At 39.5% G+C, this 13558-nt stretch overlaps 1 protein-coding gene across 1 annotated transcript; it reads left to right on the forward strand.

Annotated features, from left to right (window-relative positions):
- Window positions 1–108: 108 nt before the first annotated feature.
- LOC139468818 (thymidine kinase, cytosolic-like) lies at window positions 109–10356 on the forward strand. Its single transcript, XM_071250960.1, has 7 exons — window positions 109–245; window positions 2138–2169; window positions 3901–4014; window positions 5996–6089; window positions 7371–7460; window positions 8522–8641; window positions 9415–10356. The coding sequence occupies exons 1-7, from the start codon at window positions 180–182 to the stop codon at window positions 9598–9600; spliced, it is 702 nt and encodes a 233-aa protein (XP_071107061.1). The 5' UTR covers window positions 109–179; the 3' UTR covers window positions 9601–10356.
- The last annotated feature ends 3202 nt before the right edge of the window (window positions 10357–13558 follow it).

Below are 13558 nucleotides of genomic sequence, written 5' to 3' on the forward strand. Positions count from 1 at the left end.
TAACTCATCTCATCTCTACCAAATAACAAACTAGTTCCAGACCCTTGAAAAGATAAACATTACCTCCGGTGCCCTTTGACCCCTGACCTAGAAATATTTGGAGGGAAATTCAGTGACGCGGTGTTGAGTAAACTTATTGTGGTGAAAATTATTTTGCAAAATCAACGAAATATATCAAAATGATGTCTTCAAATCACCTGATCCCATCGCCCACCGTAGTTACCAGCGACAGAGGACAGATTCAGGTAAAACATGAAGTCTATCATCAGTTGTTCATAATATATCGAATATGAACATATGAAATAGGGGACATATATTGCCAGTCAGGCCAAGATGTATGGATTGTGAGGCATGTAGATCTAGTAATAGTCATTTTTATCGTGTTTATCTTCAATCCATTCTCCAATATTTTTTAAAGTTTAATGTTTATATATTCTGATACTCTTTGAAATGTTAAAGTTGGATATAGATACGATAACATTGTATCATTAATGTATCAGGTCTCGATTAAGGAACTTAAATTGATTTAACCTGTACCAGTTGCATGTTGACGTGAAAAGCTAGTTGCACCTGACTAAACTAGTCTAAATATAAAGTAAAATCACAGAATCGCCGATGCCTGTCATATGTCATGAAACCGACACAACACAGTGATTAGTGATATAGTCACATGCAGTATGGTAAATAAAACCAGAGACCATATAAAAGATCTATTATATGGTCTCTGATAAAACTATGTTGAGTTGTTCAAAGATTGATCCTGTGGGATTAGTCATGTACAAAATTGCATTTTTTGACGTGTACTTGGTGCATGTAGACATTAATACTAGGTTGTATTTTTCAACAATAGGTTGCACTGGTGCATGTTTTACGTAGCTAAATCGAGCCCTGTTTATATAAGGGTAGTTCATGTTCTTTGTATATCATTTTAATGACAGTGAATATTTGTACTTATGAGAATGGCTTCTAGTTCTATGTACATGTCTGTTCACATGATGTCTGATCGAGTCAGACAATGTAGCCTCTCGTCCAAAGCCTGTCTAGTAGTAGTAACATTTCTTAGCAGGGGTAGAACTTAACACTAGCCTGCTAGCCCAAGGCTAGTAAAATGTCCTGCAGGCTAGTACAAACTTCTAATTTCCCCATTGTTTCAACATATTAAGGGCAATTTATCTTCACCTGGGCTAGTGAAGGTTTCTAGTTTAGTTCTAACCCTGCTTAGTCTGATTCGGTCAGCTGAAATAACAATAATAGTCCGTATTAGGGATGGGACGGGTCCAAATTTACTATATGGGGACCCGACCCCCTATTACCCAACCCCAACTCTACCCGGGTACCAGCTGTGGTCTCAAGTTGAGTACTACAAAATGTACTTGTTTTTTGGAATTGTTTCACTGGAGCTCTAGCAAAAAGTATACAGATAAACGAATATAACAATCTGGTCATGCATACATTGAAGTTGATTGAAGCTACATTTTTATTGAAACCTATAAAGCTCAGAAGGATGGTTCATAGTGAGAAAGAAATGTGAAATATGTGACTTGTAGTGTAACCACATGACTAACCAGTGTTAGAAATAGACCTGTAGTCCTTGCCCAATAGTAAAGGTATCATAAGGACGGGTAGAAATTTGCCATTTTAGCTATATGTTATTATTATAAGGACTAGTTGACTGGAGGCACGGGTGGCCCAGTCGTCTAAGGTGGCGCGATTCGCTGTGCAGAGTTGCGTCCCTTGGGCACGTCAGAAACCTATGATTGTGATATAACTGGAATACTGTTAAAAGCGGAGTTAAACCCAACTCACTCACTCACACTAGTGTACTAAATATGTTAGTTTCTACCCCTTCTAATCACGGGTCTGGGTAGTCCTGTGGATATCAGCGTCCAAGTCAGTACCCACTAGACCCAGGTACCCGTCCCAGCCTGAGTTCACATATACGAAAATCCACTCAATTTGATTGTACTACATGTATTTTGCTGAGGTAATGTTTAGATTCTTAATAATGATATTCATCATGTTACTTGGTATGACCATGATTACTGTATGTATGGTAATATATAGACTAGTAACCATGGTTACATTAGACATGTCATCCCCTGATAATCTTGTAATGTATTTGTTTGGTATTTTGCAGATAATCTTTGGACCTATGTTCTCGGGGAAAACGTAAGTGATCACAGAAATATTCTTTTGATTACACAATCTACACAATATGCAGGCATTCACTACATGGTTTACATGGTTTAGATAGGAAACAAGTCCTTCCTGATGCCTCAAGATTGAAGTTATAATTTATATAATTATATAATAATTCTTCTGGGACTGCATAGGAAAATATTGACACACAAGGTTGGTTGGTTTGGTTTGTTGTTTAACGCCGCACTCAGCTATATGATGGCGGTCTGTAAATAATCGAGTCTGGACCAGACAATCCAGTGGTTAAAATCATGAGCATCGATCCACGCAATTGGGATACGATGACATGCATCAACCAAGTCAGTGAGCCTGACCAACCAATCCAGTTAGTCGCCTTTTACGACAAGCATAGACACACAAGGGTTGTTTTGTCATACATGTATGGCTGACGTCCGTATTGCGATATATTGGATGCCAGTTATATTGCAACCCCTACCTTATGATGATGGTACTTGTCATCATTGCCCTAATCGACACATTATACATACCATGTATACTGTAAAAACAGATAAAGTACATCATGACATACATACCTACCATATTCACTGTGTTAAGTGTTCTGCTCCAATAAGAGCCCTCGACCTATTTATAGACCTGCATGTAAGTAATCTTTTAAATGCTTTAATGTCATCAATGTTTAAATTAAGTTTGTTCACAGACACTACTGCTGGATCTCAAATTTGATTCATTGTGTTATGATATATATTTTTCCAGTTTGACAGCGAAGATTAATCCTAGATATACCAGAAAATATGTACTTATGTGTTAAATATCATATTCAGCAGGCCGAACACCCAGGTTAGAATCCTGAGAGTGGTACAATGCGTGAAGCCCATTTCTGGTGTTCCGCGCTGTGATATTGCTGGAATATTGTTAAAAGCGGTGTAAAAAACATACTCACTCACCATATTCAGCATAATTTTATGCAGAAATGTTGACATGGTTCATTTCTCTACCCGTGAAGGTTCCGGGGTAGAATAGATCTTCAGCAACCCATACTTGCCGTAAAAGGCGACTATGCTTGTCGTGAAAGGCGACTAACGGAATCGGGTGGTCAGGCTCGCTGACTTGGTTGATACATGTCATTGATCCCAATTGCGTGGATCGATGCTCATGATGTCAATCACTGGATTGTCTGGTCCAGACTCGATTATTTTACAGACTGCCGTCATATAGCTGGAATTTTGCTGAGTGCGGCGTCAAACAACAAACTCACAAAACAAACATTTCTCTGCAACCTGTTCAACTCTCTTCTGGAAAATTTGTATGTAGCTTCAACATGTTCAACATGTAAAATGAGTGTGCTCAGCAGTTTGCACAATAGAAGGTGCATTGTGCGGTGTCCCCAACGGTAGCGTTGATGCATGTCATAGATCCCAATTGCGTGGATCGATGCTCTTGATATCAATCACTGGACTGTCTGGTCCAGAATCGATTATTAACAGACCGCCGTCATATAGCTGGAATAGTGCTGAGTTCAGCATTAAACAACAAATCAACCAACCAACAGTAGCATTGAACTGCAAAATATTTTGATAATTTTGTATTTTAGAATTAAAAAAAGCTTAATACTTTTAGAACACACCTGCAGGCAAACTTGAAAATTTTAACTGTTTTTCCCATGTCATTGAAGCATCTTACAGTTTTGAAGAGAATGTTAACATGTCTATGATTGCTAACATGGTTTGTTTCTTCCTCCAGCACCGAGCTAATGAGAAGAATGAAGAGATACCAAGTAGCTAACTACTCCTGTCTCATAGTGAAATACGCCAAAGACACCCGCTACGACAATCACGGTATCGCTACACATGACAGGTAACTGCAGCAGATTGATTCTACAATCCTAACTCAGGCCTTAACAATGAAGCGATCTGGCTCTGGTTTCTCGACAGCCTAATTTAAGATACTGAAACTCACTCTGTGTTTTCAGTGGTATGCAGACTACACATGAAAATATATATCAAACACTGCTAACTTTACGGTAGTTCTACAACATAGTTGCATGGTTGTTGCGTTTGGGGGAGGGGTGTGTGTTTTTTAATGCCAACCTACCAATATCTAGCCCTTTTTTTCCAAATAGTGTATTCTGAAACTAAAGACAAGTAGTGAGAGACCAGTAGTCAGAAACTAGGGACCAGTAGTCAGTAACCAGGGACTAGAAGCCAAGGACCAGTAGTCAGAAACCAGAAAACAGTAGTCAGAAACCAGGGAACAGTAGTCAGTAACCCGGGACCAGTAGTCAGTAACTAGGGACTAGTAGTCAGAAACCAGGGACTAGTAGTCAGAAACCAGGAACCAGTAGTCAGTAACTAGGGACTAGTAGTCAGAAACTAGGGACCAGTAATCAGAAACCCGGGACCAGTAGTCAGTAACTAGGGACTAGTAGTCATAAACTAGGGACCAGTAGTCAGTAACCAGGGACCAGTAGTCAGAAACTAGGGACCAGTAGTCAGAAACCAGGGACTAGTAGTCAGAAACCAGGGACCAGTAGTCATTAACTGGGGACTAGTAGTCAGAAACTAGGGACCAGTAATCAGAAACCCGGGACCAGTAGTCAGTAACCCGGGACTAGTAGTCAGAAACCAGGGAACAGTAGTCAGAAACCAGGGAACAGTTGTCAGAAACTAGGGACCAGTAATCAGAAACCCGAGACCAGTAGTCAGTAACCCGGGACTAGTAGTCAGAAACCAGGGACTAGTAGTCAGTAACCTGGGACCAGTAGTCAGAAACCCAAGACCAGTAGTCAGAAACCAGGGACTAGTAGTCAGAAACCAGGGACTAGTAGTCAGAAACCAGGGAACAGTAGTCAGAAACTAGGGACCAGTAATCAGAAACCCGGGACCAGTAGTCAGTAACCCGGGACTAGTAGTCAGAAACCAGGGACTAGTAGTCAGAAACCAGGGACTAGTAGTCAGAACCAGGGAACAGTAGTCAGAAACCTGGGACCAGTAGTCAGTAACCCGGGACTAGTAGTCAGTAACCTGGGACTAGTAGTCAGAAACCAGGGAACAGTAGTCAGAAACCTGGGACCAGTATTCAGAAACCAGGGACTAGTAGTCAGAAATCAGGGAACAGTAGTCAGAAACTAGGGACCAGTAATCAGAAACCCAGGACCAGTATTCAGAAACCAGGGACTAGTAGTCAGAAACCAGGGAACAGTAGTCAGAAGCCAGGGACCAGTATTTAGAAACCAGGGACTAGCAGTCAGAAACCAGGGAACAGTAGTCAGAAACCAGGGAACAGTATTCAGAAACCAGGGACCAGTAGTCAGAAACTAGGGACTAGTAGTCAGAAACTGGGGACTAGTAGTCAGAAACCAGGGACTAGTAGTCAGAAACCAGGGACTAGTAGTAAAAAATCAGGGCCAAAAGTCAGGAACAAGCCAGGGAACAGTAGTCAGAAACGAGGGGACAAGTATTCAGGAACCAGTATTCAGAAACCAGGGACCAATAGTCAGAAACCAGGGATTTATGTAGTCAGAAAGATGAACTGTGACTGGTTTGTAAACCACTGCTGGTACCCGTATTTCAACAAATGTTGATGGTGTAATACAATTTCAGCCTAAAAAACAACATATTTAAAGATGGATCAAACTTGATAGCCTGCTATATTGATTAGCATGAAGGTGGTCAGAAGACCATCATACCAAACAATAGTTAAGCACAAAGTCAAAAGGATTTTCTGGTGACCTTTATAATCCAATAAAAGATTCAGGAGATCTACAAATCCTTGTTAGAAACTCCACCCCACACATACCAACATGTTGTTTATGCCTTCTAACATATTTCTACTACAGACAAGTGCTGCCAGCCATTGCTGCTGAGAGACTGATGACTCTAACCAATGAGACAATGAAGTATGAAGTCATCGGTATTGACGAGGGACAGTTTGTAAGTTTCAGTGTTATATTCAGTCATATGCCGTAAATAGCACAATTAAAAATTAATTATCAGAGCTCCAGATAAGCTTTTGGTGTTGTGGGTATTTTACCCATGCATTTTAAAATCATTGGGTATCAGTAATTCTATCTGGGTATTCAAATTTCTGTTACTCACTAGTTTTTACACATGTGGGTATTTAAGTTAAATATTTAAAAACACTATTCATCTAGTCCCTTCAAACTGGTGTCGTGTGGGTTCCAGAGCTTCATAGGACACACAAATACCATGATACTTCCACAAGAAAGTGTAACTGTCGTCGTGGAGTTTGGCAAGGTTGACGGAATGCCCGTTTATAATTTCAAAATAAGTTGCTGATTTGCTAATCGAATACGCAGGATCACTTCACAATATTTTGATGACACGCACAAGTTTTATTTTTGTAGTGTATCTGTAATGTTAGTTGCGTATTTGATACGCTTGGATTTTATTTTACTGCGTATTTCTGCATTTCTGATGCGTATTTTACGCAGATACGCATCTTATCTGGACCCTGATTATAATATACAGAAACATGTTATGAAAGTGTCAAAATATTGTGATTTAGGTCAGCATTCCTATCACCTGTGAAAAAAGATGAGTTTGAGTTAATAAGATTTCACCTGGCACCAATGAAACCAAATAATTGTTAGAGACTGGTAGTAGTTTATGAAACCTTTGCTGTCATGACCTGGTTATGTTGTCTTGAATGCTATGACCGCTTCCGTAGTCTAGTGGATTAGGTCATTCAGGGGATAAAACAAGGACTGGGAAACTGCTGCATGGTATCTCAGAGGGCTGGCACCATAAAACCGTCATAAGTCTGGACTTGTACATGCAGCCATTCCTTTTCAGTTGACCTTAAAGGTTACCGTATTCGACGTAATAAGAGCCCCGCTCTAATAAGTGCCCACTGCGATATTTGCTAATATATTTGCTAGTGAACAATCCCAATTAGCGCCTCTTCCGATTGATCAATGTACACAAGACTTATTTATGCACCCTTAATTATGGGCAATTAAAATCTGGAAAAATACATCAGTCATATATAAACATTTCAGGCTGTCAGCATAAACCACGAAATTTATCTTTCAACTCTTGTTTTTTTCACCAAAATAATATTCTAATAAGATCCCCCTATTTCTAATTTTGAGAGTGCCCTGGGCGCTTATTACGTCGAATATGGTATATCAAGTTGTAGGAATTGAAGGTTTCACTGCAAAGATTCAGACAGTGTACTGTTTTTCTCTTCAGTTTCCTGATGTGGTGGATTTTGCTGATGCTATGGCAGAGAAGGGGAAAGTTGTCATAGTAGCAGCACTGGATGCGACATTCCAGAAGAAGGTTGGTTAATGTCCAATTGTTAACAGCATACCCAACTAGAAGGGTTGAGATGTGAGGTAGCCTAAAACAACGTGTACTCTAACAAGCTTATCCGATAACAAGGTGTACTGTTACCAGTACATGTATATACAATAACAAGGTATACTCTAGCCAGCTTATCAGATAACAAGGAGTACTGTTACCAGTATATCTGAAGACAAGGAGTACTGTTACCAGTATATCCAATAACAAGGTGTACTCTAACAAGCTTATCAGATAGCAAGGAGTACTGTTACCAGTATATCCAATAACAAGGTATACTCTAACCAGCTTATCAGATAACAAGGAGTACTGTTACCAGTATATCTGAAGACAAGGAGTACTGTTACCAGTATATCCAATAACAAGGTGTACTCTAACAAGCTTATCAGATAACAAGATGAACTGTTACCAGTATATCCAATAACAAGGATTACTCTAACCAGCTTATCTGATAACAAGGTGTACTGTTAGCAGTATATCCAATAACAAGGTGTACTGTTAGCAGTATATCCAATAACAAGGTGTACTCTAACCAGCTTATCTGATAACAAGGTGTACTGTTAGCAGTATATCCAATAACAAGGTGTACTGTTAGCAGTATATCCAATAACAAGGTGTACTCTAACCAGCTTATCTGATAACAAGGTGTACTGTTAGCAGTATATCCAATAACAAGGTGTACTGTTAGCAGTATATCCAATAACAAGGTGTACTCTAACCAGCTTATCCGATAACAAGGTGTACTGTTAGCAGTATATCCAATAACAAGGTGTACTCTAACCAGCTTATCCGATAACAAGGTGTACTGTTTCCAGTATATCAAATAACAAGGTGTACTCTAACCAGCTTATCCAATAACAAGGTGTACTGTTTCCAGTATATCCAATAACAAGGTGTACTCTAACCAGCTTATCTGATAACAAGGTGTACTGTTAGCAGTATATCCAATAACAAGGTGTACTGTTAGCAGTATATCCAATAAAAAGGTGTACTCTAACCAGCTTATCCGATTACTCAGAATGATGCAATCTCTGTTTTAGGGTTTCGGAGATATCTTGAATCTCGTGCCGCTAGCAGAGCATGTGATGAAGCTGTCGGCTGTCTGCATGAACTGTTACAACGAGGCATCGTTTACAAAGAGAAAAGGGAATGAAACAGAGGTAAGGATGGTGCTGTCTAATATATACAAGAACCATATATCATGCTGTGGTTTCACAATCATTTTGGGGGGCGGTGGGGTGGCCTAGTGGTGAAAGCGTTTGCTCGTCACACCGAATACCCGGGTTTGATTCCCGGCTGCAAGAATGGACATCATGCAAGATTTACAAATTTTGAACTATATCTAGTGGCCAAAAAGCAGGTTGAATTTAGAGTTTAGAATATGCTTCAATTTATTTATTTATTTTTTTTTCTATTTAACCTAATTTAGGCCAAATTAACAGATTTTCATCCCTGTTTACATTACTAGCAAACACATACCTCGTACCTTTTTAACCCAATCCTTGTGGGGATTCTTTTGAAGGAGTATGGTTTCCGCTTTTAGCAATATTCCAGCAATATCACGGCGAAGGACACCTTAAATGGGCCTCACACATTGTACCCATGTTGGGAATCAAACCCGGGTCTTCCGCGTGATGAGCAGACGCTTTAACCACTTGGCTACCCGACCGCTCCTTGTTGAAGGATAGGTTCCCAGTACTTGATGATATCGCTATAGTGACTGTCACGTTGATGATTGCTCATGCTCTTCACCACTGATTTGCCTGACCCAGGCTTTTTATATACAATCTGGAACAATTGACTGACGTAAAACAACATTCACTCACCCTTTCACAATCATTTCCAAGTCCAGCAATCTTCAGTTGACTGATAAAGAAAAAATATATACGATGTATGTACATATATGTATATCTTGTTTTTGTATGTGTCCTAGGTTGAAGTCATCGGAGGGGCAGACAAGTATCTGGCCGTGTGTCGCGCATGCTTCAAGTCTCCGTGTAAGAAATCTCCCCGTCGCTCACCACTCAAAGACATCAACAACACTCCTCAGCAAAACACCAACCTCACAGACAAGTCCTACATCAACAGACAGCTGTTCACGTCCCCACAGATGCTGTAGTGTCACTTGGTCCACACAGCTTCGTCCCATCTGTATTACATTCAGTGTTTCAAGGGTCATTTCTAACTACCCTAAAACAATACTGGTCCCGGCAAATGTTCACCATTCCTTATTTCAGACCTTACAATGCATGCTTATCATCACTTCTTGTCTGGATATCAGTTTTGTACTCCTTTGCAAAAATTCCTCAATCCAGTTGTCTAATGACCCAAGAGTATATTAATTTTAGCCAATGACAAGTACCTTTGTATTCAGTGCAGGGACCACGTGCACAAAACAATCTTAGTGCTAAGAGTTACGTAACTCTAGGTTAGAGTTTCCGAGCTAAGATAGCTTTGTGCAAGTGAACCCAGATAGATGAGTGGTACCCCTCATGTTTGTAAGCCGGTTATTTCTCCTGGTTTAATGTCATTGAATTATGTTCTGTTTTTATCATACTTATTCAGCAATAATTCTGCTGGACCCAGGAATCAACAGCGAGTGGAATTCACAGTCAAGGTTATATGGTACTGGTAAACGGAAACACTGAAATGAATTGCATGAACTGACACCCATCACACAGTAAAACTAAAGACTCCTGTCTCCTGCAGAGGTGTTTGGTGAATCTGTCCCTGAAACAAAGACCGTGAAACCTTGTCCTCAAAGACCGTCTCCGTGGTCTAGTGGTAGAGGGTCCGCCCAGAGAGTGAAAGGTCCGGGTTTTGATCCCCAGCCGCGTCATACCAAAAGACGTTAAAAGATGGTACTTGTTGTTACCCTGTCTGGAGTTAACTGTCTTTAAAAGTCCAGTTTCCAGTTTCAATACCTGGTCTGCAAGTGACTGAAATGTAAATGAATATGTACTAAAGTCCTTAGTTTTGTATGTTTTTAGATTCAATGATCAATATGATTTTGTTTTTCTCTTTTAGCATTTACAAGTTTTAACCCTAGCTTCGACACTGTATGCGGTTATTTATGACTAATTGTAAATAGATGTATGTTCTTCTTGCTATCCTAATAAACTGTATATATGTCCTGAGTAATACTGTTGTTGTTTTTAAATATCAGTAAAAACTATTGGTCGTTCTTGTTTTTATTTTCACGAAGCTGTTCCAGCCATATTGCCATATGGTCCAGACCAAGGCAAACGCACAACTGGGCCAGGATGTCACAGAGGTCACTACAGGCTCCACTGTAAGCCTTACAAGCAGAGGTTACTGTGGACCAGTTCTACTTTACCAATAACCACAGGTCTTGATATTCCTAGAATTAGCCTAACTCAGAAACCATTCAATATTTTTTCATGAAACTTTGCAGGTCTGTCAAGTACAAGCTGAACTGGTGCCTTTTGCTATTTAGAAATTTTAAATTTTTATTTTTTATATTTTTTACGTTTCCATGGCAACAAGATGGACTTAGGTTCTGTGAGGGTTGGGTTTGTTTCCGGAGCATAACTCATAAACCGTTCAATATTTTTTCATCAAACTTTGCAGGTCTGTCAGGTACATGCTGAACTGGTGCCTTTTGCTATTTAGAAATTTTATATTTTTTATGTTTCCATGGCAACAAGATGGACTTAGGTTCCAAACTCTTCATTGTTTTACAATTTCCATGACCAGTTCCACCTCGGTTAAAAAAGGTTAGGGTTTGTTTAGATTTAATTATGTCATGAATTCTGCAACAGGGGCGGGGGGATATAGCCACGTTAGTGCAAACTCTTGTTTCCATTCTACCACCACGTCAAAATGTTTGATACATTAAAAAATACAGAAGCAACAGAAAAGAGATAAAGGAGACAAAAGTTCGATAGTATGCTACCATTTCCTCATTTAGTATGAAAATGTAAAAGGATCACAAACAATTATTTTTTAAATTTAACATATTTCTAAGCATTTCATGAAATCTAAAATTACATTTTTTCAGTTTTGATTTAATTGCCATATATAAGTCGCAAAAAAATCTATAACTGTAAACTGTCTACCTGTAGCCATACCTTGTGGTCATATAATTTTCAGTTCACCTTTTGCACTTTAATGCCGCTTTTAACAGTATTACAGTTATATCCCAATCTGTCAGCTTAATGTGGGAGGAAAGCTGGAACTGATGCAGGTCTCGGACATTTACTACTTTGGTGAAACTCACAAGTTCAAGTGCGAATCCACAATCACAGGTTTCTCACGTTGCCAAGGGATGCAACTTTGCAAAACAAAGACAGCTGGGCCACCTGTACCCCTTCATTGATAGAAATATGAAACAATAAGTCTGAGCACTGCATCACTTCAGGCTTTCCTCTCACTTTAAGCTGACAAGCCGTGATATAACTGGAATACTGTATTCGACATAATAAGCGCCCAGGGCGCTCTCAAAATTGGAAATAGGGGGCTCTTATTAGAATATTATTTTGGTGAGTTCAAAGAGCGTAAATTTCGTGGTTTATGCTGAAATGTTTATAAATGACAGATAATTCAGGGTGCATATAACAAACATATTATGCACGAATAAACAGTATTGTGTACATTTATTGATCGGAAGGGGTGTTAATTAGGATGGTTCATTAGTCAGTATATTAGCAAATATCGCAGTGGGCGCTTATTAGGGCGGGCGCTTATTACGTTGAATACGGTAATGTTAAAAGTGGCGTTAAACCAAACTCACTCTCACTCAAAGAGTCAGGGTAACAAAAGAGTGCATCAAGTGTCAGCACACGACGTTACAACCCTCTTCATGTCAACTGCGACCTGGATCACACTCTGCTCCAGTTATTCTATTTTTAATCTATACGTATGACTTGTCTAGAGAGTGATGGATTCAAATATTGCCTGGTTAAACAATCTCACTTGAAGGTTTGTTTATCCATCCAAGTATAGAAAGACTTTAAATACATCTTGAAAATACTTGCCCATACCACCAATTCTAAATGTTTTGCTTGTTGTTCGGCAATATTCCAGCTATATGATTTGTTTGTTGTTTAACGCCGCACTCTGCAATATTCCAGCTGTACGTCGGCAGTCTGTAAATAATTAAGTCTGGACCAGACAATCCAGTCTTTGACATGAGCTTCAATCCACACAATTGGGATACGATGAGATGCATCAACCAAGTCAGCAAGCCTGACCACCCGATCCCGTTGTCGCTTCTTACGACAAGCAAAGTTGCCATTTATGGCAAGCATGGGTTGCTGAAGACCTATTCCAGCTATATGCCAGCAACCTGTAAATAATCCAATCTGACCAGACAATCTAGTGATTGATATTGAGAGCAACAACCCACGCCACCAAGGTATGACAACACACTATCAACTAAGTCACTGAACCTGACCATCCACTTCATTTCGTTGCCTCTTACGACAAGCATGTTGTTGGGGGATCTGTCCCATCCAAGAATTCCCAAGGGGTATATAAGTGCTGTTTCAATCATTCCATCCGCATCCACAGATTACACAAAATAGACTTCTTATATAATTTATTGTGTAATGTATATAGTACTTATTTACATATAAACAACACATAAATAGACCATTGGTTGATGGTGTATGTACAGGTGAGTAATGAGATGATAACCTGTTTCACTCTATACCTGGCCATGCTCAGCTTTTGAATCAGTCACACCTTCACTGTGACAGTACACTCTGAGTAACGAATACATCACACAGTCTACTGATGCTGAGAAAAAAAACTGATCAGGGCCCTGTTGCACAAAGCGAACTCCAATACTTTAACACAGGCTTAACGCTAAGATTGCTTTGGGCGACGGGCCCTGGGAAATAAATGCACCAAACTTAATAACAGATTCTTTGAAAATGTTATTCATATTCACATACAGATCTGAGTCGAACTTGATAATGAGGACCTGCATGTTTTTTTGTTTTTTTTCAAATAACATGTAACGACAGTAATATGCATTTTATTCATAAGTTTTGAAAAGACATTTCGGAGGAATTCAATTGTAGTTTCCCAGGAGGAAGATCCTCACCAGCTGC

The sequence above is a fragment of the Haliotis cracherodii genome, unplaced genomic scaffold (genome assembly GCF_022045235.1).
Source record: "Haliotis cracherodii isolate W230 unplaced genomic scaffold, xgHalCrac1.p SCAF_2, whole genome shotgun sequence".
NCBI classification, from domain to species: domain Eukaryota; kingdom Metazoa; phylum Mollusca; class Gastropoda; order Lepetellida; family Haliotidae; genus Haliotis; species Haliotis cracherodii.

Excerpts from the sequence above, each read along its gene's own strand:
- LOC139468818 (XM_071250960.1), top strand. The coding sequence starts at position 180 with ATGATGTCTTCAAATCACCTGATCCCATCGCCCACCGTAGTTACCAGC. Across the intron at positions 6,090-7,370 it reads GTATTGACGAGGGACAGTTT|TTTCCTGATGTGGTGGATTT; the intron begins GTAAGTTTCAGT and ends TTTTCTCTTCAG. Across the intron at positions 7,461-8,521 it reads ATGCGACATTCCAGAAGAAG|GGTTTCGGAGATATCTTGAA; the intron begins GTTGGTTAATGT and ends TCTCTGTTTTAG.